Raw genomic sequence first — 23,731 nt, 5'->3', positions numbered from 1 at the left:
TAACCCTCCTGTTATGTTCATTTGTCAGGAACAGCCATGGTGTTCCCGGGTCAATTTGACCCGGTACATGTTTAATTACCCAAAAGATGTCTGAAACCAAAAAAATCCTAACAAGCAGTGTGAATATTTAATTACTAACTCCATTACTAATTATTCTACCAATATTTAGTGCAATGGTGTTCTTTACCTGTAACAGGTAATGGTTCAATTAGGATAATTCACTCGTTTTTCATTTTAAAAAATGCATGTTCAAACTTTTTTTAATGTTTCACTACTTTATTACTTTTGAAATGCCAACATAAAAAACACAATAGTTTTACATGCATGCACTATGAACCAGAAATGTACTACTATCTACACAGCACACGAGTGACATGTCATCACACTGTGCTTTGTGCAAATGAATTTTGCACATTTCACACAGGTCATGTTTGTCTTGACATCGTCAGATGGCCTGCAGACCTGGCACCAGCCTTTCATCCACTGTGATATTAGGGCTTGGGTTGTAGAGTAGTGGACGTTGCTCTACCCACTTGTCCCACACTGTCCTAATAGCTGCCAGCTTGTCTCTCTGGTCTATCAGCCCTTGTCTCTCGATTATCAAATCGAATTACTCTGGAGAAAATATGAAAAGTCTCCATAGACATTGTGGCTCGAAATATAGCCCTGCCTGTCTCTGCATCCCACAGACCGGCTGTCAATTCATCTTTCAACTTATAGACCCCCTCCTTCCACTTCTCCCCCAAAACACGCCTCCCTTCTAGATTTGCCATTTCCAGAATGATTTTTTTGTATTGAATCTGGCATGACCAGCTCAAAGGCTGACTTGATGTCAGTCACACAACTCAGTGCCATCCTAGTGGGCCCTGGCACTGTCTTTATTATGTTTTCTGCAGACAGTTTTGCCTGACGCACATTTGGGGATGAAGACCACTGTATTTCACCATTTTTTTGACACGTATGTCTTGCTTGGAGGAATAGGAATAACAATTCCCTCATCTGGTTCAAAATCAGAATCATCAGAATCAGAATTTAGCTCAAGATAGTCATCGTCTTCAGACACATCCTCCTCTGTTTCACTGTCATGATCAATGATGACTTCCGGAGCCTCCTGGACTGTCATCCTTTTGCTTCAGCTGCTCATTTTGTAAAGGTCTGGTCTGCTTGACAGAGTGTAATGTTGGGTGTACTCCCATGCAGAGGATTTTATATTTTGCCCCTCCCCTGTTTAGTGTCCACTGAATGTGGGTGTAGTTTACCCACGAGAACATAAATGGTTTCTATAAGGTAAAAGTCATAACATCTGCACCTCTGTGTGTGTGTGTGTGTGTGTGTGATTGGGGTGAAATATGTCTCACAGTTGCAAAGAAAGAAATACTCTGACATTTTTGACACCCTATTACCTCCAGTTTGACTGCTGGGTCATATTGACCCGAACAGTATCTATGTGATATAAACATGCAGGGGGTGGTTACAAATATGTGAGATGAACCATTTTCATATTATATGTTGATTACACAATTTAAGGCAAGCAGAAGAAGTTTGATGCTGAAAAAATACTTTTAACTATTTTTCCTAGATCTTCAAACCTTGAAACGGGTCAATTTGACCCGTAACATAATAGGAGGGTTAAGGTCTTTAATACATAATAAAAAGGTCTTTTACAGAAAGGTATTAAATATATATATATATATATATATATATATATATATATATAATTTATTTATACAATATATTGTATGATTGCCTGATGTCTGTTTTCAGACTTTTTCCTGAATACACAAATGTTGGTAATATCAAAATAATACTGATGTAGTCAAGACTGTGAACCTCTCCTTTTATAACACTTTAACTTTAAATAAAAAAGCAGAGAAAAGTAAATGAATTGCCAAGCATGGAAATGCAGCTTCTACACTGAGCAGAACACGCAAGTGGAGTACAGAGATTACACACAGCCTGCAGACCTGTAATTATTAACTGACGTAATCGCAGGACATGCACAGCACTCTGTAGCATCCCATCCAGTAAGCACTGTTATAGTGGCAGACATGGACAGCACACCTAAGAAAATGCAGCTGAAAGCAGAGGTGGGATTGGTGGATGGAGTGTCCCTCATTGCAGGAGTTATGATCGGCTCAGGAATTTTCGTGTCCCCTCAGACTGTGTTACTGTATGTGGGCAGTCCAGGTGCCAGCTTGTTAATATGGGCTTGCTGTGGACTGTTGTCAATGCTGGTGTCCCTGAGCTATGCTGAACTGGGTACAGTCATCCGTGAATCTGGAGGAGAGTATATCTACATACTGAGGACTTCAGGCAACCTGATGGCCTTTCTGTTTGCCTTTATGACTAATGTGGTTGTGAGGCCAGCTGGTTCAGCTGGACAAGCTCTCGTTTTTGCCCAGAATGCTGTTGCACCCTTCTATGAGGAGTGCCCACCCCCAGATGTGGTGGTGAAGTCTGTAGCCATTATTGGACTCTTGATGTTAACCATAGTGAATTGCCTGAATGTGCGCTGTTCCATGGTTGTTACTGTGTACTTAATGGCAGCTAAATCTCTTGCACTGGTGGTTATTGTGATTGGCGGTGTGGTGGTTCTTGTTCAAGGAAACACTGCCAACATCCAGGATACTTTTGAAGGCACCAACCTCGGCATCAGTGCCATAGGAATCGCGTTCTATCATTGTCTGTGGTCCTATGATGGATGGAACAACCTGAACTCTGTGACTGAAGAGCTTAAACGCCCTGAGGTAATAATTATTAACTCATTACAAAGAAAAGATACCATGATACTATAAATCAGAAGTGGAGGGTCGAAGTAAATATGTAATTTCTTGAAAGATTTTCAGTTGTTTAGCGATGTTTGTCATTGAAGTATCACTGGCTATTTAGTACAGAGCTATTTCATTTTTCTGTTTCATAAACAGTGCTGCAGTTCTTCAGTTCAGGCATTTTTGTTATAGATGTTTTAAGGATTCTTCTTCAGTAAGTGAAAATTGTGCTCCCCATGTGGCTGATATTTTTGAAGATATTTGACATTTTTTGTTAACAGCTTTGCCTAACATTTTCTATGGCTGCTAAACAGTTTGGGGTCATTGAACAGCTATAGAGGGCCATCTGCTGAATGTTGTGGTATTGTTTTGCATCTGAGCCATTAAGATACCTCTGTACACTTAAGAATCCATCATGACAACACTTCAGTATAGACAAGTGAAAAAGAAATGGCAGTCATACATGCTCATTTCACCGTGTTTCACAAACGAGGTGGTTTGCTTTGAATTTCCTCACTCTATCACTCTGGTAAAGGTTAAACTACAGGTGTTTATGTACGTTTTATAAAGCTGTAACCTGACGTTTCTGTTTTTGAGAGTTACGAGTGCTTTTCAGCAAGTGAAATCATGAGGTCATGCTGGTGTATTCTTCTTTTGACATATTTATACCTACCTCATGTGTAGCGTTCTCAACCTGTTCAACAGCTTTCAGAGTTTCTTCATTATTGAATATATTCTTTATTCACTCACTGCTGTGATCTGAAATGAGATGAGTAGATGCAGAATAAAACATTCGTTGCTTCTTAACATTGTCGCAACCATCTGATCCCAACACAGCAAATGTGTTGTTTATGGATTTATTCTAATTTTTGAGCCTAACTTGTTTGGGTGGACTGCTTTACCACAAATAATTTAAAATAATAGTTGGTCACGCTGTAGGAGTGCCATAGTGGTTTTCATTCACATCATTACACGTCTTCCAGCTTCTTAATCAATTCCTCTATAACTAGTCAGTCCACATTTTTCAGACTTTAATCTGGAGGACCTTTCTGTTTTTCAGGCTTGCCAGTGGTTTGCGTCTTGTGGTAAACCCACTGAGGTCAAACAAACGTGCATTCTTCTCTTTATGGTCGTCTATGACACATTTATGCCAACATCCTGCAAAGTGCTCTTTCCACAACTGAAAGAACTCTTTGTCATCTCCTAATGTGGTCTGGCAGGTTGTTTGCTAATGCTGAGCTCACAAGTTGCTTCTTAACAAATAAGACACCTAATTCTGACACACCTAATGTTTTGGGTTAGTCCTATTTTGCAGCTTCATGATAGCTTGCTTTACTAGCATTGACACTTCATTCTTTCCTCTCCAGCAACAACTCCAAGTATATACGGTATCTAGATTCTAACATTTAAAATCTAGAATCACTTGCTTTTATTAACGCTTTTCTGCCATCAAAATAATAACACACAACTGGTCAAGAAAACACTATTTAACCAAAGCCTATTCTCTGGAGTGATGGAACACTACTGAATAATTGGGATGTGCTGCTTGTTGATCCAGAATTATTGAACCAACATAGGAAATTGACCTCACTAATGGTCTTACAACTGACTGCAAACAAATCCCCATGAAAACGTTCCAACAGAAGAGTATACACTGTCAATGCAGCAAACTGTAATTATTTCCCTTGGTCCCTTGGTGGCTTAGATCTTAGATCTTCTTGAGGGGCCTGTCACTTAGTGTGAAGTCATGCAGCAGCCTCTCTGATGTCATGATCTATGGGAAAGTAGATGGGACCCTCTATGCATGTTGTTGGTTTTACCTAGGACCTAGAGCAGGATCTGAGGGTGGTGTCACAGGCACACATTGCAAGACTGGCTGGCTGCAGAAAGCTTGCAGCTTCATTCAGATCAAGCACAGAAGTCAAGTATTAATGCAGCTCATTTGTGCGGGTGTGATGGTAATGTCATAACTTTATTTAAAAGCACAAGAATGTCAGTAAAAAAATATGTGTGTTTAATTCTTACTGACATTTAAGACCTAAATTATTTGATTTCTCAGGTGTTGTTATAGTAATGTCAACATCCAGGTCTTCAAAGAAAAACAAATTTCCCTTCTGAATACATACTCTCACCGCAGTCACATCAAATAATGATTAAAGTTGGAGGCAGAGTTGTTTCACAACGTGACAAAATGGTTAACCATGCGGTTGATCTGAAGTGTTAATAATGAAAACATGCTGATGTAAGAGTGGGCACACATACTAGTTTTAATAAAAAAAAAGATCAAAGGTGCAGACATAGATGGCAGAAAACAAGACATCACAAACCAGTAGCACACAAATTAGGAGACATTATGAATGCAATGATAAGACAGAGATGTTTCAAGAGGACATGATAGGACAGCTCCATAATTCCATGTGGTTTTGGCTTTTTATTGTTAGTAAAGGATCCCTAGAAAAATCCTCCATGTTAAACATCTATTCATGTCTTGCTGGACACACATGAAGATGGTAAGAGTTATTTTGATGTGTTACTGTCATGTCTGCTGACCTAAATTTAATTGTCCTCTTGACCTTACAAAGACATTACATTTGATAAAAAGACTTTTTCATATGGACCTATAGTGTTGTATGGAGGTCAGTCACATGAATTTGGCTACTTTGATTACAGTGCTTACAGTTCAGATCACACATGCCGAGGCACGTGGTGCTTTCAGGCAGCCAGATTTGTAAGCCAGGTTTTAACTGACACACGCTGCACCCAATATACTATCACTGAGTTTACTGTCTTCATGTTGACCTACAGACCTACAGCAGTTATAAGGCTCATCCAGACATATGTTCAAAGACTTGTTTAGTCTTATTTACAATTATCTGCTATATCTGTCGGTGTTCAAGTTTTAGCCCTGAGGTAAATTATGAGGTTTTTCTAAACCAGACAATAATCACATTGTGCAGCAGAACTGTTGCAATCCTGAGGGTTTTTGTACCACCCACTTTATGGCCACCCACTGATTAGAGCAAGGCTGAATGCACAAGATTAACCCTGAATAAGAAGCTGTAAACGGTTTGTGGGCTCGTACTGAATGTGCTGAAGAGACCAGGAGGAAACCGCTTTTCTCTCGGAATACCAATTATTTCTTCTTCGGCTTCTTTGGAGGAATAACATTGTGTCTTCGAGTTACTTTGCTCTGGACGTCCCCTCTTCTTTGGTTCTACATGTACCTACTGCTGTTAAAATCTAGGTGTTTTACTGAAAAAACTGAAGAAGAGGGCTTGGAAGGTATCCCTTGTAGATAATTATAATATATATATATATTTTATAGATATTTTGTAAGTGGTTTATGATTAAACAGATTAGATTAGATTTTGAAAACCTAAATAATTGTTGTGCTGTATATTGCTGAGAGTGCATTTAGAGTAGTTATTAAATAACAAGAGCTTGTGATAAACAGCATTGACAAGGTGTGTGTGTGCACGTGTGTGTGTGCACGTGTGTGAGTGAGTGAACCTCTGTCCTGCAACCTCCGTTCTGTTCTTTTTTAGCTTCATGCCTCAAAAGAACATTATTAGAGCAGAGGAAGCTAGGGAGAGAAATACAGCTTCTCCTATGCTGAGCAGAATACTGTAGTGGAACATTGAGTTTAAGCGTGGCCTACAATTGTATATTTACCAACTGGCACAGTTGCAGGAGGACCAAGGCACACTGTAGCATCCTATTCTGCACTTAAATCCTGCCTGTAAAAAGGACATCCACTAGAACAAAGCATTCATTGGTATGGCTGCAGACATGGACAGTACACCTGAGAAACTTCACCTGAAAGCAGAGGTGGGATTGGTGGGAGGAGTATCCCTCATTGCCGGTGTCATGATCGGATCAGGAATTTTCATGTCCCCTCAGACTGTGTTACTGAACATTGGAAGTCCAGGTGCCAGCTTGTTGATATGGGCTTGCTGTGGCCTGTTGGCTATGCTGGCATCCCTGAGCTATGCTGAGCTGGGTACAGTCATCCGCGAGTCTGGAGGAGAGTACATCTACATACTGAGGACTTCAGGCAACCTGATGGCTTTTGTCTTTGCCTTTACATCTATTGCGGTTGTGAGGCCAACCAGTTTGACTGGACTGGCTCTCAGCTTCGCACAGTATGTTGTGGCACCCTTCTACGAGGACTGTCCACCCCCAGTTGTGGTGGTGAAATCTGTCGCTGCTGTTGGGATTCTGTTGTTGACCATAGTGAACTGCCTCAATGTGCGTTCTGCCATGGCTGTCGCAGTGATCTTCATGGTGGTTAAATTAATTGCACTGGTGGTTATTGTGATTGGTGGTGTGGTGGTTCTCATTCAAGGTAACACTGCCAACCTCCAGAATACTTTTGAAGACACCAACCTCAACATCAGTGCCGTAGGAATGGCGTTCTATCAGTGTCTGTGGTCCTATGATGGGTGGAACAACTTGAACTCTGTAACTGAAGAGCTTAAACGGCCTGAGGTAATAATTATTAATTCATGATCTTAGTAACACTCAAGAATAAAAACATAGATAGTATAGAATTTAATTATTGTAACAATTATTACAGCACAAGGATTCAGGGTCTAACTTGTGGTTCCCATGTCTATTTAAATAGAAGTGCTGGATATCCACTGGTGTCTGACTTTCTGTTTCATTTATATTATAGTATACAGCAGTCTCTGTCCAACCAGTCCTCAAGAACCCCCAGACAGTCCACATTTTGCTGCATCTCAGCTCCAAACACACCTAAATAAAGCTATTGAGAACACAGAATAAAGGATGCAGGCATGTATGAAGCTGATTTAGAGAAAAAAAAACAATTCATTTCCCTTATAACGTTGTATTCCAGAGGTTCTCTGTCTAGTTCTCTCTGTCCCTTAACCAGTCCACCACTCCACAGGTTCTTTCTACAGCTTCTTCAAGCACTTCTGGGCTAGGTACTCAAAGATTTCGTCTATTGCTGATTACCTGCCACAGATGTATCAGGAGATGGAACAGAATAAAAAATTGCCCTGGTTCTTGGTCCCCAGAGAATTGGACTGAGAGGTTCTGTTGTACATAGAATACAGTTTAGATCACTGGTCAATTCACATTTAAGCTCTAGTACTAAAATGTTCTGGTTCTCTGTCCTAAAGCATGGATCTAAAGCTAAGGCTATATTTGAGATCATACACCCCAGCACAAAGAGCACTGATTCTTTTTTAACTAAAATAAGCAAAAATAAACACCTTAAGTAAACTGAGCAAGTGCTGGTTCTGTACAAACAACTGACAGTGTCGATATAAAATTTTAATATCATGACCAGTCCCTAACCTTTTATCATGATTTATGACATTATCACAAAGTACATGTATAAGAAAACACATGTACATACATGTAGTGTGATAATTTTTCAGTAGCAATAATATGTTGTTAATTATGCATTTTGGGGATTTAGGTACTGAATATAACTGAATATCAGTACATGTCTAGCTGTAGTGATTGCATAAACAGGGGTACAAGCTGCTAACCTTTACTTCTGCAACCCAACTTTGTAATAACTCCACAGCAAAAAGTTGGCTTAGAAAAATGTTATGCTCTATAAGTGCATTTGCTTCAGTGCACTAGGTCATTATATGATGGTATTTTGATGCAGTCTAGACTGTTGCCATAGTGAGATACCTCACTTTCCTCAGATACTATGTATTCCACATGGGCTTTCAGAGTGTTTTTGGTTGCCAGTGTCATTTAAATGAAACTTTAGTGGTCACTTTCTTTTTCCAGAACTTGATCTACATGTTTTTGTGGCTATGTCAGTGGAGAACATAGAAGGCCTGGGTGCGCAAGCAAAATCAAAGTCTACAAATTGTCCTATGGCTATTACAGCACATTTAGCATTTCAGATTCTGAAACAGATCACATCTTCCAGCTTAATTTAATTACCAAAGTTAGGCTATGCTGTACATTCTTTTTTTTGTGACAAAATGCATGTCACTGTATATTAAAGCAACAGTTGGTCCCTCTTCCCTTCATACAGTTTTGCACATGGAGCGCTATCATTTGAGCACAGATAAGAGTATCTTTGAAAATCTGATAATAAACTGTGGTAATAAACACCAAAGTGCTGTAAAAGTTAAACAGAAACACTTTGCACTCAGTGTCTCGTCAGCCTCGCTCTGTTTTATTTCTTTTGCGGGAGGATTAGTAAAGTGTTGCGGCACGTTTTTCCTTCTATCTCGGCACCATGAAAAGCCAAGACCATGGAAAGCTCAATTTGAAGAGAGAGGTAGGGTTAATCAGTGCGGTATCTCTGGTGGCGGGCAATATGATAGGATCAGGGATTTTTATGTCCCCACAGACTGTGCTGTCTAACATCGGAAGCGCTGGAGCTTGCTTGATAATCTGGGCCGTGTGTGGCCTGGTGGCCTTGGGTGCTGCTCTGTCTTATGCTGAGCTGGGCACTCTCATCAGAGAATCTGGGGGTGACTTCATCTATGTCCTGAGAATCTACGGACCCTTCCCTGCATTCTTTATAGCATTCACGTTCCTGACCGTGGTGGGCCCATCAGGTGCATCAGCTATTGCCCTGAGTTTTGCCAAGTATGCTGTGGCTCCTTTTTATCCAGGATGCACACCACCTACATTGGTGGTGAAGTGTATCGCTGCAGCTTGCATTTTGGTGGTGGCTACAGCCAACACCCTGAACGTTCGCTTTACCATGGCCATTCAGGTTGTTTTCATGGTGGCCAAAGTGATGGCTCTCACAGTGATAGTGATTGGGGGTATAGTGACTATGGCTCAAGGTAGCTTAGGAAGCCTTAACAGTTCAGACATTGCCTTTGAGGGCACAAAGTTGGGGATCAGTCCCATTGGGATGGCTCTGTATCAGGGCTTGTGGTCCTATGCTGGGTGGTACAGCTTAAACTTTGTGACTGAGGAGGTCAAAAAGCCAGAGGTGAGATGTTTTCTGTTTTAAGATGATCTTTTAATGTATTATACTTAGTTGCACTGTAATGCACATACTTCTACAGCTTATCATGAGGGAAATGGAAAATCTGTAAGAAAATGAGTAACTATTATGAGTTGTATGTTTCCACTTATGTTTTATTACATCCTTTTCTGAAAGGTAAATCTACCCAGGGCATTAATGATCGCCATCCCCATGGTAACAGTCCTCTACCTGCTGGTCAATGTGAGTTATCTGGCTGTCATGACTCCAAGAGAGATGGCATTTTCCAGTGCTGTGGCTGTTACATGGGGGTAAGTTTTCATGCACAAAAAAGTTTCAGTCGAGCCCTAAATCAATATAGGTGGTACAAGAAACTTTCTTTAATATGTTATTGCATGTTAACATGTTTATTGTTTGTTGATCAGTAAGAGGTCAAGTGGCCAACCTTCTTTGATAACAGGAATAAGGTGCTGGGAGGCTGGGGCTGGGTGATGTCTGTTGCAGCAGCTCTGTCATCTTTTGGTTCTCTTAATGGCTCATTCTTCAGTGGAGGACGAGTTTGCTTTGTAGCTGCAAGAGAGGGACATATGGTGAGGAAAAAGAATAGCTCACTATGGATGATCATAAGTAGTTGGCAAATAACATCACTCTAGCTGGGTGGAATCTTAATAACAAATGCATTTCATTCATTTGGATAACACTGATTTTCAGCTCTCACAATATGGTTTTTCTCATATTTTCTTGTTCTTTCAGCCTGATATCTTGGCCATGGCTCATGTGCGTCGCCTCACTCCATCTCCAGCTCTCATCTTCACCACCATTATCTCCCTTATTGTGCTCATCCCTGGAGACTTTGAGGGTATTGTAAACTTCTTCAGGTATGCACAGTGCATGTACTTCAAAGGATATAGTCAAAATATTTATTACAGAGTTAGGTTTACCTAACTAGTGGGTTTATACTGCCAAAACGAATGCTTGAAACTGCGCTCTTTTATGTTGCCAGGATCTGCCCTCAATAAAAGTCAATTATCTTAGTGTACGCGTCCACCTCCTCGCTCCACGTTACACATCCAACCTTTAGGATGAGTTGGAGTGGCGTTCGTGATCCAGAACTAGTGATTCAGCATCAATACCTGACTTCACTAATGCTTTTGTGGCTAAATGCTGTCAAATCTTCACAGCAATGTCCAAACATATAGCTTTGTAAAGCCTTCCCAGATAAATGTTACTGCAGCGAAGAGGAGACAAACTCGCTATTAATACCCTTTTGGAAAAAAAAAAACATTGGATTACCAGGTGTCTGCAAACTTTTGGACATGTAGTTTATGTATGCTTGTGATATATGCCATGTTGAATGATTGTGAATCATAAATATTACTACTTACTATGAACAACTGTAGTGTTATTGGGGACCTAGCAGAAGACTTAGCATTTCAACAGTTTAGCCAATTAACAAGAAGAGCCACATTCTCAGTATATCATAATATTATAGTGTGTAGTCTGCAGTAATCATTTCAAAAAAAGGAAATTAGAGCCTATAACTTGTCAGTTACACATTCCTCAAGTATTTGTTGCTCTAAATTCATTCTATCTGTCAGCTTTACAGCATGGTTCTTCTATGGGGTCACAATTTCAGGACTTCTTTACCTAAAAATCAAAAGGCGTGATCTTCCTCGTACATACACGGTAAGAGCATCATCTTTTAATATTAATATTTGCTCAGGGCTACTCAATAACAAGATTACATTTCAAGAGAGACAGAATGTACAACTGCCTCTTGTTATGACTCTCTTAGGTCCCCATAATTATCCCCATCATGGTACTCCTGGCAGCAGTGTTCCTCGTTCTTGCACCCATCATTGACAACCCTCGCATCGAGTACCTGTACGTGACCATCTTTGTCCTCAGTGGAGTTATAATTTATGTTCCTTTCATCCACTACAAACTGTTCCCAGGCCTCCTTAACAAGCTCACAGTGGTCCTGCAGCTCTTCCTGGAGGTGGCGCCAGTTGATAAAAACCTGTGAGATTCCAGGGCCTTCCAGATTTGGAGACATTACTTCTGAGCTACATGCTCCAGTCAGTACTAAGCATTTAAAATATGTCTGGTTTTTTATTAACACCAATTGAATTAGTGTTGAGTCATAATTGTTCACGTAAAGTTCAGTTAAGTAATGAAGTTAAATATGCATGATTTTCTGTACTAGAACTAGAAACTCTCTTGGGTCATTTATTTGTTGGTAGTCTTAAAAAAATATGATTTGTCATGAAATATATGATAGTTTTCAAATATATCATTTTTTCTAAATTCATACTGTGTTTCCTAACAACCATTGAAGAAATCTTTAGGCACTGTTAAAAGAAAAACATTTCTGCTTTCTTACATGTAGATAAATATAAGAAAAAACAAAGGGACTAAAAAGAGAAACTACTTATTTATGTCATTTGACATATTGTTGATATTTTGACTAATTCTGTGTAAAACAGTTATCATTCAAATATTACATTCTGACTCTCTAAACCATCTTATTTCAAATAAACACATTTCAGCATGATCATATAACAATGGTGCTCATCAAAACCACCATCATTCAGCTTTACTGAAGATTTAGGTTTAGAGTTCTGGTATTCAGAATAGTAATCATGTTTGCTACTGAAATATGAAAAATCTTGTACAGGACATTTCCGTACTTTTGCATAGACCGATGCTGATTTACATCCTGTTGTCTGGAAGCAGTATGGTTGAGTAGAAGTAACATTACATATTGCTAATATGACAGTGGTAAAGTGCCTGAATTCTGTACACTCAAACTCACAAACTAAGGAAAAGTTACCCTAGCTTCACTCCCTCACCCAATAAGAGAGCAAACATATTTTTAAACTATATATGTCTTATTAAGAGTTTTACTCCACATTTCTATAACCTAAGAACCAGTTTCCATTGAAGTCCCTGTAGTTACTGAATAAGAAGTCTTAGCGTGTATTTTTAATTTTAATTGGTTAGGTTCTTGTTTTCCCTTTAAAAGTGTGCAAGTATTTTAATAACAAAGTGTAGTATCATTTAAAAAAAAAAAAAAAAAATATATATATATATATATATTTTTTTTTTTTTTTTTTAATGTATGATTTAAAACCAACCTAACTTCTTTAATTGTAAATTATTTTGACTTTTTGCTCTCAGCTCACCTCAAACACACACTTTGTTACAAAAAGTTTGATATAAAGAATACAAAATCATGCATGGTGAAATAAACAGTGTTTGAATCATGAAACAGTGGCATGTCTTTTTGGAATCTTCACAAAACCAGTATGAACTTCATCATTTTTCTGGCCACAATGGTCTTGAGAATGAAATATGATGCCATAGTTAGTCCAAAGGTTAGTCTTAAAGGGGAATTCCAACAAAATGTCTGCATAATTCAGTGGTTGAGATATAAAATAAGTCATTCAGACTGGTTTGGCATGAAATGGCTCATCATGTAATCCAGCATGAGTCGATTAAAATAAAACTATTTAAATACATTATAGGCCACAATTTTATTGCAAAACCACCATAAAACAGTGTATCAGGCATCAGGCAGAGTGTTCATAACTATTATAAGAAATGATTTTTTGTGAGGGAGTTTTTAGCGGCTATAAACTCTTCGGACATCTGGTTCCTGTCACCACCGCTGTGGACAATTCTAACTCAGCAGGTTTCTCTAGAACAGAACACTTCACATCCAACCACTCTGAATGACTTTGTCTACATCTTCACTACTTAATTATGCAGACATTTTGAAAACTCGGTGGAGTTCCCCTTTAGGGCTGTGGTAGTACAGCATGTTCACTTGCTTCCTTCCTTATAATCTCAGTGAAACATTCAAGCAGATAAATTGTGCTAAAAGGGCATTGGAAATTTTAGTGCAAGAGAATGGGGATGTGTTTTGAACCAATCAGAAACTTGGTTGTGAAAGCAGGGTCACTTCAGAGTAATAGTCAGTGGTTCCAGATTAGAAAATATGTGTGGTCATACTGCTGATATTTTTGCAGTACCAAAAACTGACCTCTTTCGGGTGCTTTAAGACATTTGGAGGGGGGCTGGTGAATCCCCTTATGACTTGTAAGTCTGACAAAAATAGAAGGCGAACAGCAAAGGCGAACTGACGGATGATCTGAGGCAAATGCGGTTATTTTGATCAGAAGAAATAACTGAAATACACATGGGAGGAAACATCTCTATTTATGTTATACATTATTGATCCTACAAAGGAAATTTGTCATTGTAGTGTCTAAATATTCCCAGTCTGGGAGCATCACAGCCTCACCTGCGGGACAGCACCACCTGGGGCAGGAACACTAGTGACTCTCTTTTTATTTTGTTTCTCATATTTTATATTAGACACATGCATTTATCTAACTGAGTTATGTATCTGTAAGTCCGGCTAATTCTTGCAATTTTTAAGCGTTTGTGGGTGGGCACGATCAACCACGACTACAGTACAGCTGTACACTACAACTCCCAGAATTCCTACAAGCACAGCAGGCACGTGTGAATCAGCCAATCCGAAAGCAGGGAGGTGGTTCTGTGGGAATACCGGTGGGCAAGTATAAGTAGGCTGAGTTTGAATATAATATGTATATGTTTACCACATATTTGATAATAATAAATGCATATGAATAAGAGCATAAGATTTATGCACGTGTATAAAAATTGCGTATATGAGATTTAACGGCTAGCCAATCCCAGCGCAGAAGGCGTGGCTTTACAGAATAGAGGTGGGTAAAAAAGCTCCACGCCTCCAAAGTCCTCGTGGTGAGCGAGTAAATCCCCACCTTTAATCCTGATGGAGCCAATCAGCGACTGAGAACAAAACCATGAGGTCATCCCGCGGCTTCCCATTGGAGGGCTATATTAAGAAAGCGGCGAGGCACTTTATAAAGAAGTTTGGGCTTAGAAGCCTTGGAAAAAGAATGGTCGACAGCTGAAGCGGTGTCAACAGAGAGGACAGCTGGTGAACGCTGAACACAGGAGATACAACTTCGAACTGTCATTTTAATCTGTTGAACAGGCCTGCATTGCGTCTTTACTTGTAACGTTAGTTGTTCTGTAAAACCGAGCACATGGCTGCTATCCGAAAGAAGCTGGTGGTCGTGGGAGACGGCGCGTGCGGTAAGACGTGCCTGCTCATCGTGTTCAGCAAGGACGAGTTCCCGGAGGTCTACGTGCCCACGGTCTTCGAGAACTACGTAGCCGACATCGAGGTGGACGGCAAGCAGGTGGAGCTGGCGCTGTGGGACACGGCCGGCCAGGAGGACTATGACCGCCTGCGGCCTCTCTCCTACCCGGACACGGACGTGATCCTCATGTGCTTCTCCGTGGACAGCCCGGACTCGCTCGAGAACATCCCGGAGAAGTGGGTGCCCGAGGTGAAGCACTTCTGCCCCAACGTTCCCATCATCCTCGTGGCCAACAAGAAGGACCTGCGCAACGACGAGAGCGTGCGCGGTGAGCTCGCGCGGATGAAGCAGGAGCCCGTGCGCGCCGAGGACGGCCGCGCCATGGCCGTGCGCATCGGCGCCTACGACTACCTCGAGTGCTCGGCTAAGACCAAGGACGGCGTGCGCGAGGTGTTTGAGACGGCAACGCGCGCCGCGCTCCAGAAGAGGTCGAGGCCGGCCGGAGGCTGCGCGAACTGCTGCAAACTCCTGTGAGAGAGAGACGCTCTTCGGTCGAGACTCGGTGCCTCCTCCCTCACACATGGAAGGGTTTTCAAGGGGTCTCCCGTCGCTGCCCTGCGCCAAGAAGCATGGACACGGAGAGAGAAGGGCACCCTCCCCACCCCCAATGTCTCTCTCTCTCTCTCCCTCTCTCTCTCTCTCTCCCTCTCCCTCTCTCTCCCCTTTTGTGCTTTATTGTTGGTGCTGTGGCAGCCGAGACGTGCACAGACTCTCCACCACCAGCATGCTCTGTATGAATCGGTGCATGGGTGGGTTTGGGTGCAGCTGCTACTACAAAGTACAGAACAATAGGCTTAACACTGTAAACAGCCTTGTTTATTACACGCATAGGGCTTTTTAAATAATAAAAGACGCCTCGCTACTGCATTGGGACAAGCCCTCACTGGAGAAGGTCATCGGGATGGGTGTTGCTCTCCAAAAGAGTGGACTTGTTGTGCAAAATGCTAGTCGCTGCCAGCTGTGGAGAGACTGCGGGGAGGGCAGCTGTGCTTTTGTTGCTCGATGAGAGACTGGATGCAGCACTCAGAGGGGGGGAGAGGGGGATGGGTGCGAGTGGTCAGTGTGCTCCGGGACTGTGTATTGTGTTGCAAAAAAAAGTCACCTCGCTTCATTGTACGCACACACACGACGAAACGTCTTAGTGCATTCGAGTCTGGGCCCATGGTGGAAGATCTGCATGCTAGCATAGCATTGTCTGCCTCTATTTTTTTACTGTTACTGTTTTTTTTTTTTTTTTTTTTTTTTTTTTTTTTTTTTTTTTTTTTTTTTTTGCGCTGGGTGTCCATGCGATCTGACTCCCCACCCTAGCGTTCGGTAAACTTTAGCTCCTCTGCTTGAGCACCGCGAACGAAGTTTGTCACGATTGCACTGAAAGCGTTTGTGGACTGCCTTTTTAAAAAGAAAGTGGGAGAATGTTCCTCCTTAACGAGCCACGAGCCCTTCAGCTTTGCGTTAGAGAACATGAAACACTAAGACCCCCTGTTTCAGGGAAGGGTTATTAAGTTAAGCTCTGTACATTTTTTAAAAAAGACTTTTCTATTTCTCAATGCCTGTGGTACCATTTAACTTCAGTTTTAATATGACTGACGCGGTTCTGCTCTAAGTCGTTGGCTATCATGTTTACAGTAACCCAGCAAGGAATATTTCTGTTTTAAAGAAAAAATAAATAAAAGTATTAAATGTTCAATTGCAATACAAGTTTGTGTCTTGTGTTCATGTATAACTGCACATAAACCTTTTTAAAGGGCTTTTTTACTGCCTTTAAGTGATTAAAAATACTGGTAAGGAAATTGAAAAAGGGCAGGACGGGTGGGGTCTGTTCAGCGCACAACTGCCTCATGGTCCTACTGCCTTCATCACCAAAGCAGGCATTGTTCATCTCCAGCAGTCTCTTTTCTGTGTATACTGCTCATTCACGGATTCCTATGGCTTATTTCTGGTTCACATTATTATCAGTGACGTGAACTGAACAGCACTTAATGCCACCTTTGTTGCAGTCTTAACTGTTTGCAAATCTTCCTGTAGTCTATCATAGTGCACCTGAATTAGGCATTAATGTAGGACTTGTGATGAACGTGGTTTTTGACATAATCACAGCTTTATGATCATAGAATATCTTTTCCTATTCATTTCCGACACCAAAATGAGCATCAAAAAGATGAAAAATCTGGAACAGCTACTCTTTTTAAAAGTCTTAAGTATCTATGTAAACCTAGACTACATATGAAATTTGTTGCACTTTCATTGTATGTTGGATTGGGAATTGATGCAAATTACTGCATTGTAGTTGTCAAAATTGTTTATACAATGAGACTGGAATAAAATTACACATTTATTTCAGAACTACATAGGCATAGTTTTAACACTTTTGGGCTAAGGGTCAGTTTCCCAGGCCTAGTTTAAGCCTAATCCTAGACTAAAGAGAATGTCCACAGGATATTAGCACACCAATTTAGTCTGAGCCAAGCCAGCCATAGGTGGGTGTGAAGTGGCACACTTGCTGTGGGTTTGCAATTTAGAATCATTTGCAACAATCTTTGGCTCAAGTATAGTTTGATTCATAGTTTTATCAAGGCTTAGTAAGCAATGTCTGCAGTGAGACCATCAATTACTGCCAACAACTGCTGTGATATATGGCTTTACAATGCATTGGCCTCAAGGAGAGCATCACTCATTATTTTCACCTGAAATTTGCATAGGCTAATTCATCGTAACTGAATAAGTGATGTGTTCTCAGCCACACTTGCATCACAACACACGTTTTAAGGTCTGGTGAATGTAAATCCTCTTGTATTCCATGGCTTATCACATATTAGTTGACATTTGGCAGCTGGAGGTGTTTTCCATTGTTATTTTAGTGAGTAGTCATCTTTTAGTGTCTTCATTAACACATAAAAGTTCAGTGGTCTGGCATGGGCTAACGTGCCCAGACAAGTTTGAGTCGAGTCATGTCTTCAAATATGTGGGGAACATTCAGACAGTTGATTAAGAACGCTATCCTGAACACATGGCTACATCAATGCATTTAACAGAGTTGCTGTCCTGAAATGTTTTGACCACACTGAAGTTACCTTTTGGTGATGATTGTTGAATTGTGGTATATAAAAGGCTTCTACACATGCTGATTTAATGTCAACAGAATATTGTCATGATCAGGTGACAGTGCCGTTGTACTGTTATTACTATAATGTGCTTTTCCCACTTGCAAATGCTACATCTGAAACAAAGGGACAAACAGGAGAAGTACTGTATGACAATGCACACTCTGCTAATGTCTTATGTAACCATGTAGCTATATAATTATACACCCAGTCGACAACAGGACACAGTTTTCCATGTTGTGATATTAAGTCTTTTTCCATGTTCTGATAGAAAATGCATCAGAGCAATAATGAAATCCTGATATTTGCACTTTAATATTTAGACCCTTAACCATACAAATACTCAGTGATGAGACTTGAAAAGCTGATCTCTGGAGATCAAATGTTTAAATAGTAAATCAAGAGCTAAAGAAATAGTCAATAAATAGGATTTAACTCAACAATGCAGTCAGATAAATATCACATATCAGTAAAATACAGCATTAATGATTTGTTACATGGATAAAAAAACACTACTGCAAGTGCAAGTTCATCTCTTTATCATCATACATGCAGTTTCATTTCATGTTTATTTGCCATGATGACGTTCTTCCCTTGGTACCATGGTGTAAAATGGCTTGTTGCTGGGCAAAATCTTCATGGTTGAAGGGAAAAAAAAGAAATAATAATAGTTGACCTACTTAATGTTGCTGAGTGCCAGTTGACTGATCTATTATGCATCCTCCTATCTAGATTCTGCCAAGGCTTTTAGAAACATACGGGGCTGCATCCTTTCTAATCTGAGCCTGGTGATAGAGGCCTTCCACCTGAACAGGAAAGAGGGAAGCATTTTCCTCTTGAAACCTCTGCTTTCTCTTGAGCGAACGAGGGTTGAAATGTAGGCCATCAAAGAGGAGATGAGGCACATGAAGAGCGCTCAGTGACGGGTGGCTCAAAGGGGACATACATGGGGAAATGTGTGGGCTGACCAGTCAAGGGGGAGGGGTGGTCTCATTTATTTATTTATATATTTGAACTTTTCTTTTTGTCCTCCGTTCCCAGACTCCATGTCATTGGGGTAGTAACTGCAATGGAAAACATCTGAAGGATCTACACTTTCAAAGATGATGGTTCTTCAAGGGTTCTTTATTGAAGAAAGAGTATTCTATATAGAACCATGAACACTCAAAGAACCCTTGTCATGATTAAAGTGTTCTTCACATCGTGAAAGGGTTCTTCAGTTTGACGAAGAATGTGTTGTACATGAAAGGGTTCTATATAACACCAAAGGGTTCTTCTAAGAACCTTTTCATGATGTGAAGAACCCTTTAATCATGCAAAGGGTTCTTTGAGTGTTCATGGTTTTGTATAGAACCATTTTCTTTACTAAAGAACCCTTAAAAAAGCATATTTGTCAACAGTGTACAGCCTGCAAACCTCAATCCTGCATATTTATGAGGTTTAGATAACATACTAATGAGTTTTATCAGATATCAGAGAGATTTGTGCAGAGTGGTTGCAAAAATCTTTCAGGATTCAGTTCATTTCAGTTGGTTCACTGTTATTTCCAGGTTTTAAAAGTTATGTACTGGCCAGAGTACATAGATACAGGTGAATATGAATAAGTATAACAAAAGGTATGACAAAAAAGCTGCAAATGACAAAGAAGAAGAAAGAAAGCAATAATGTGACATGAATCGGTTCTAACATTCAACAATAGATGCAGTGCAGAATTTTCAATATGATCATACTCATCCTTTGCAGTGACAAACCACCCATAAACCACCTCCTAATGGACCTTCTATTTAAAACACTGGGATTCAAAAGTTTGACACCACATTGAAATCTGGACTTTATTCCATTTCAGGTTATGGAAATAAACAGGAAGTTTTAAAAGTTAGAAAATTTTAAAACAAAGAGAAGAAATATTTTAAGATTCTGCATTGTTTCAAGGTCATGATTCAAAGGTGAAGTGTTAACAATATTAAGGCCTTTGTACAAAAAGCTCACACTGGTTTTTTGAGTCTTATCTCTGCCAGTGAATTTTATGTTCAGATGGGTGAATTTGATCTACTCATCAGAGGCCTTTGCTAAAGCTTGTTCACATTTTTACACCCCAATGTGTATCAATTGTTCAAGTGAGATATTTTCAGCACAATGAGAGGAAAAAAAATATTTGAAACAATGGAGGAAACATGAACTGTAAAAAAATGTATTTTAACTTAAGTAACTTGATTTAACTGAAAATCAAATCAAGTGGTCTTTATAGTCATCCCTCAGTATCAGACAAGATAAGATAAGATAATGCTTTATTAGTCCCACAGTGGAGAAATTCACAGTATTACAGCAGCAGCAGCAGAGTAATAGAAGTAAGGCACTCAATAATAGAAACGGGAGACAGTACAAACATTATAAACATTAATTAAATGAAATGAATAAATGAATAAAAATTAAAGTTAAATCTCTAGACTATTTACAACATAATAATAATAATAATAATAATAATAATAATAATAATAATAATAATAAATGTGCTGCCAGAGTCTCATGCATGGGGAGGGAGTCATTCTCCAGCATGGATGCTAGCTTGTTTATCATCCTCCTTTCTCCCATCACCTGTACTGGGTCTAGAGGAGTTCCCAGGACAGCAGACCACTCCATAGAAGATGGCTGATGCCACCACTGTGTCAAAAAAGGTCCTCAGGAGTGGCCCCTGCACTCCAAACGACCTCAATCTCCTGAGCAGGTAGAGTCTGCTCTGTCCTTTCCTGTAAAGTGCAGCAGTGTTGTCAGTCCAATTTATAGTTAAGGTGCACACCCAGGTATCTATAAGAGTCCAATCTTTCAATGTCCGTTCCCTGGATGTTCGCTGCTGGAGGGGGATGTGTGCGCCTGCGGAAATCCACCACCAGTTCTTTGGTCTTGCCTGCATTGATCTGTAGTTGATTCCGCAGACACCAGTCCACAAAGTCCTGAATCAGTTCTCTGTACTCTAAATCGTCCTCATTTGTGATCACTGAGTCATCAGAGAACTTCTGTAGGTGGCAGTTTGGTGAGTTGTACATGAAGTCTGCAGTGTACAGCGTGAAGAGGAATGGTGCTAACATCGTTCCCTATAGGGACCCTGTGTTACAGACCACCATGTCGGACACACAGTCCCTTGTCCTCACATGCTGTGGACGGTTGGTGAGGTAGTCCAGCATCCAGTGTGTTAGGTGATGGTCCACCCCTGCCTGTTCCAGCTTGTCCTCCAGGAGCCCAGCCTGTATGGTGTTGAAAGCACTGGAGAAATCAAAGAACATGATTCTCACAGTGCCTCCAGGCTTCTTCAGGTGAGAAAGAGTTCCATGCAGCAGGTAGATGATGGCGTCATCCACCCCGATGCCAGGCTGGTAGGCAAACTGAAGTGGGTCCATAGATGAGCTCACCACAGGGCGGGATTTTCTAAGCACCAGCCTCTGCAGTGTCTTCATCAGATGTGATGTCAGTGCCACCGGCCTGTAGCTGCTGAGGTCCTTTGGGTGCTGCGTTTTCAGCAATGGCACCACACAAGATGTCTTCCACAGTTGTGGTACTCTCCCCAGCTTCAGGCTTGTATTGAAAATGTGCTCCACTATCCCACATAGCTGATCTGCACAGGACTTGAGGAGCCTGGCACTGATGCCATCTGGCCCTGTAGCCTTCCTCATATAACCAGTATACGTTAGAATGATGCATTCTCCATGGTGCAACACACAACAGCAGCACATTGTACAGAGTGCGGACACATAGCAGTGTGAAATGAGAAATAATAAATCAACAGAGCGTAAGACACAAGTTCTTGTTCTGTTAAATTTTCAGGTAGCCAGGTAACTAACTTCTATTAAAACACCATTTTTACAGTGTAAGTGCTGTATAGTAGGTCTTTGTCACTGATCTTTGCAAAGTTACAGAACAGAATATTCTTCTCTCATGTAAAGGCTGCCTATATGGACAAGAACTATGAAACACATATGCCAGTTCAATGATTTTGTCAATGTTCATTAACAGCAATCACATTTTACAGTTAACATCATGTCACTGTTAATGAACTTTCTCCTCTGAAATGAACAATAAGTATCACTAACACTCTTTTTAATATTTTGGATACCCAAAGAACCATGAATAAGAGATGTGTGAGTATTTAAAGAACCTTCACACACTGTAAAGGTTCTACACCAGGTTACGGATTGTTCCTAAAACACCTACATTACGTGGAGGTTCTTTAAACTTTAAAAAGGTTCTTCACACTCACACATCTCATCTTATTGAAAGGTTCTTTAGGGAACTTTCTTTTTTTGGCCTTTATATTTAAGAGTGTAGTGTTTATATCATACCCTGCACCTTACTTAAGAATGATGCTCAATAACAGTGTAATAAATTGACCATGATATCCATTTAATGGTAAAAAGCCATTAAAATTCCTTTATTAAGTAAATTAACTTTTTAACGGGAATGATGACACTATAGAGAGGAATCAAGACTTCATAACTGAAGCACGTCATGATGTACCTTCTGTAATGCATAAGAAAAGCATCATTACATATGTATTCTGCCAATAAGATGGATCTACATATATTCCCATATATATGCAGTGCTATTTCTTTCATACAACATCTAGTCTCTGGTCATCTCATATTACTGATATAAGCTATTTATAAACTGTTTTTAAATACATTATCCAATGCTAATGCATGTGTTGTGAAGTCGCTATTTAAGTAGATGTTAAATACAGTGTTACTCATTGTAGTCAACAGTGTAAAAGGAGAGGCTGCATGTACTTTTCCAAAAGGGAAAATGCCCACTTGACACAATGACAGGATATGAGCAACTTAACAGTTCACAAACAGCAACTTCACCAACAAAGCGTAGCTTCGTTCATCACCTAATACTGAACAGGAAATCTGCAGGAAGCACTCAAAAACTAACCTAAAATAAAATCATCAGATCATAATCACTTGGGCCATAAAGGAAGTATGAACCACTTGATACATATCACACATGTGGTGATTAGGTTTATTTTCCCTAATCACCACATGTGGGATATGATTTAGGATGGCAGCCTTTTTAGAAGCCATTTACATTCTGCATGGATTCAGAATAAATGGTCACAACTGTCTGGACACATTTAAAAACATGAAAAACCTCTTATTTATCTAGCAAGACTGTTAATACACAATAAAATGACTTTTTGCAGTGAATACAGTCAGGAAGGTCTTTTTTCTCAGAAAGTTTGTTCCATAGATGCTTTGTTTTTTGATTATGTTGCCCTCCTCGTCTGAGCTGCTGGCATATTGATATGTAATGCTGTAGTACTCGACTCTTGGACTTGGGATGTTTTTCCTTTTGTTTCGTTCTTGTCTTGGACTGAACAGTTACTGTGCTCAGACTTCTCTTGGTCTCATACTCATGCAGCTCAAAACCACTGCGTCTGTTCACAATTGGTTTAGCTAATTGTCATTGGCACTGGCTGGATTCATTCAGAGCGAGCACTGAATGAGCGGTGAAGAAAAACTCCCCCCCAGATCTGACTAAATCAAGAAATTTACTGTTGGAGCCACATTTATGCTGTTTAGAAGAAGAGAAGATGTTATGATTTAAATGTAATGAGTTGTGTGAACAGTTTTGTTTTGTGGAATAAAAAATGTTTTAAATATTACCATGTTTGTGTCTTGGCACTGAAACAAATAGAAAAAAGTGCAGACACAA

At 40.2% G+C, this 23,731-nt stretch overlaps 2 protein-coding genes across 5 annotated transcripts; both read left to right on the top strand.

Moving 5' to 3' along the window:
* The first annotated feature begins 2,053 nt into the window (after positions 1-2,053).
* Positions 2,054-12,357, top strand: zmp:0000001267 (b(0,+)-type amino acid transporter 1). 4 transcript variants are annotated; one of them, XM_037542034.1, is made up of 7 exons: positions 5,433-6,050; positions 6,314-7,256; positions 9,883-10,016; positions 10,166-10,295; positions 10,459-10,583; positions 11,304-11,391; positions 11,501-12,357. In XM_037542034.1, exons 2-7 carry the CDS (start codon positions 6,546-6,548, stop codon positions 11,729-11,731), a joined length of 1,419 nt encoding a protein of 472 aa, XP_037397931.1. In that variant the 5' UTR covers positions 5,433-6,050; positions 6,314-6,545; the 3' UTR covers positions 11,732-12,357. The 4 variants fall into 4 exon arrangements, with proteins under 4 accessions (XP_037397932.1, XP_037397931.1, XP_017546304.1 ...); XM_037542035.1 differs by lacking the exons at positions 5,433-6,050; positions 6,314-7,256 and adding an exon at positions 2,054-2,747; XM_017690815.2 differs by lacking the exon at positions 5,433-6,050 and having other exon boundaries at positions 6,077-7,256.
* A 2,288-nt stretch (positions 12,358-14,645) lies between these two features.
* LOC108423493 (rho-related GTP-binding protein RhoB) lies at positions 14,646-16,622 on the top strand. The gene has a single exon (XM_017690817.2). The coding sequence runs from the start codon at positions 14,808-14,810 to the stop codon at positions 15,396-15,398; it is 591 nt and encodes a 196-aa protein (XP_017546306.1). The 5' UTR covers positions 14,646-14,807; the 3' UTR covers positions 15,399-16,622.
* The last annotated feature ends 7,109 nt before the right edge of the window (positions 16,623-23,731 follow it).

This window comes from Pygocentrus nattereri, chromosome 10 (genome assembly GCF_015220715.1).
Source record: "Pygocentrus nattereri isolate fPygNat1 chromosome 10, fPygNat1.pri, whole genome shotgun sequence".
Taxonomy (NCBI): Eukaryota; Metazoa; Chordata; class Actinopteri; order Characiformes; family Serrasalmidae; genus Pygocentrus; species Pygocentrus nattereri.
This window is presented reverse-complemented; position numbering and strand designations above follow the sequence as displayed.

What these genes read in the sequence shown, in the direction of transcription:
- zmp:0000001267 (XM_037542034.1), top strand. Translation starts at nt 6,546, where the DNA reads ATGGCTGCAGACATGGACAGTACACCTGAGAAACTTCACCTGAAAGCA. An exon ending in GCTGTGGCTGTTACATGGGG is followed by an intron (nt 10,017 to 10,165) that starts GTAAGTTTTCAT and finishes CTTTGATAACAG; the next exon opens with GAATAAGGTGCTGGGAGGCT. An exon ending in GGTATTGTAAACTTCTTCAG is followed by an intron (nt 10,584 to 11,303) that starts GTATGCACAGTG and finishes TCTATCTGTCAG; the next exon opens with CTTTACAGCATGGTTCTTCT.
- LOC108423493 (XM_017690817.2), top strand. Translation starts at nt 14,808, where the DNA reads ATGGCTGCTATCCGAAAGAAGCTGGTGGTCGTGGGAGACGGCGCGTGC.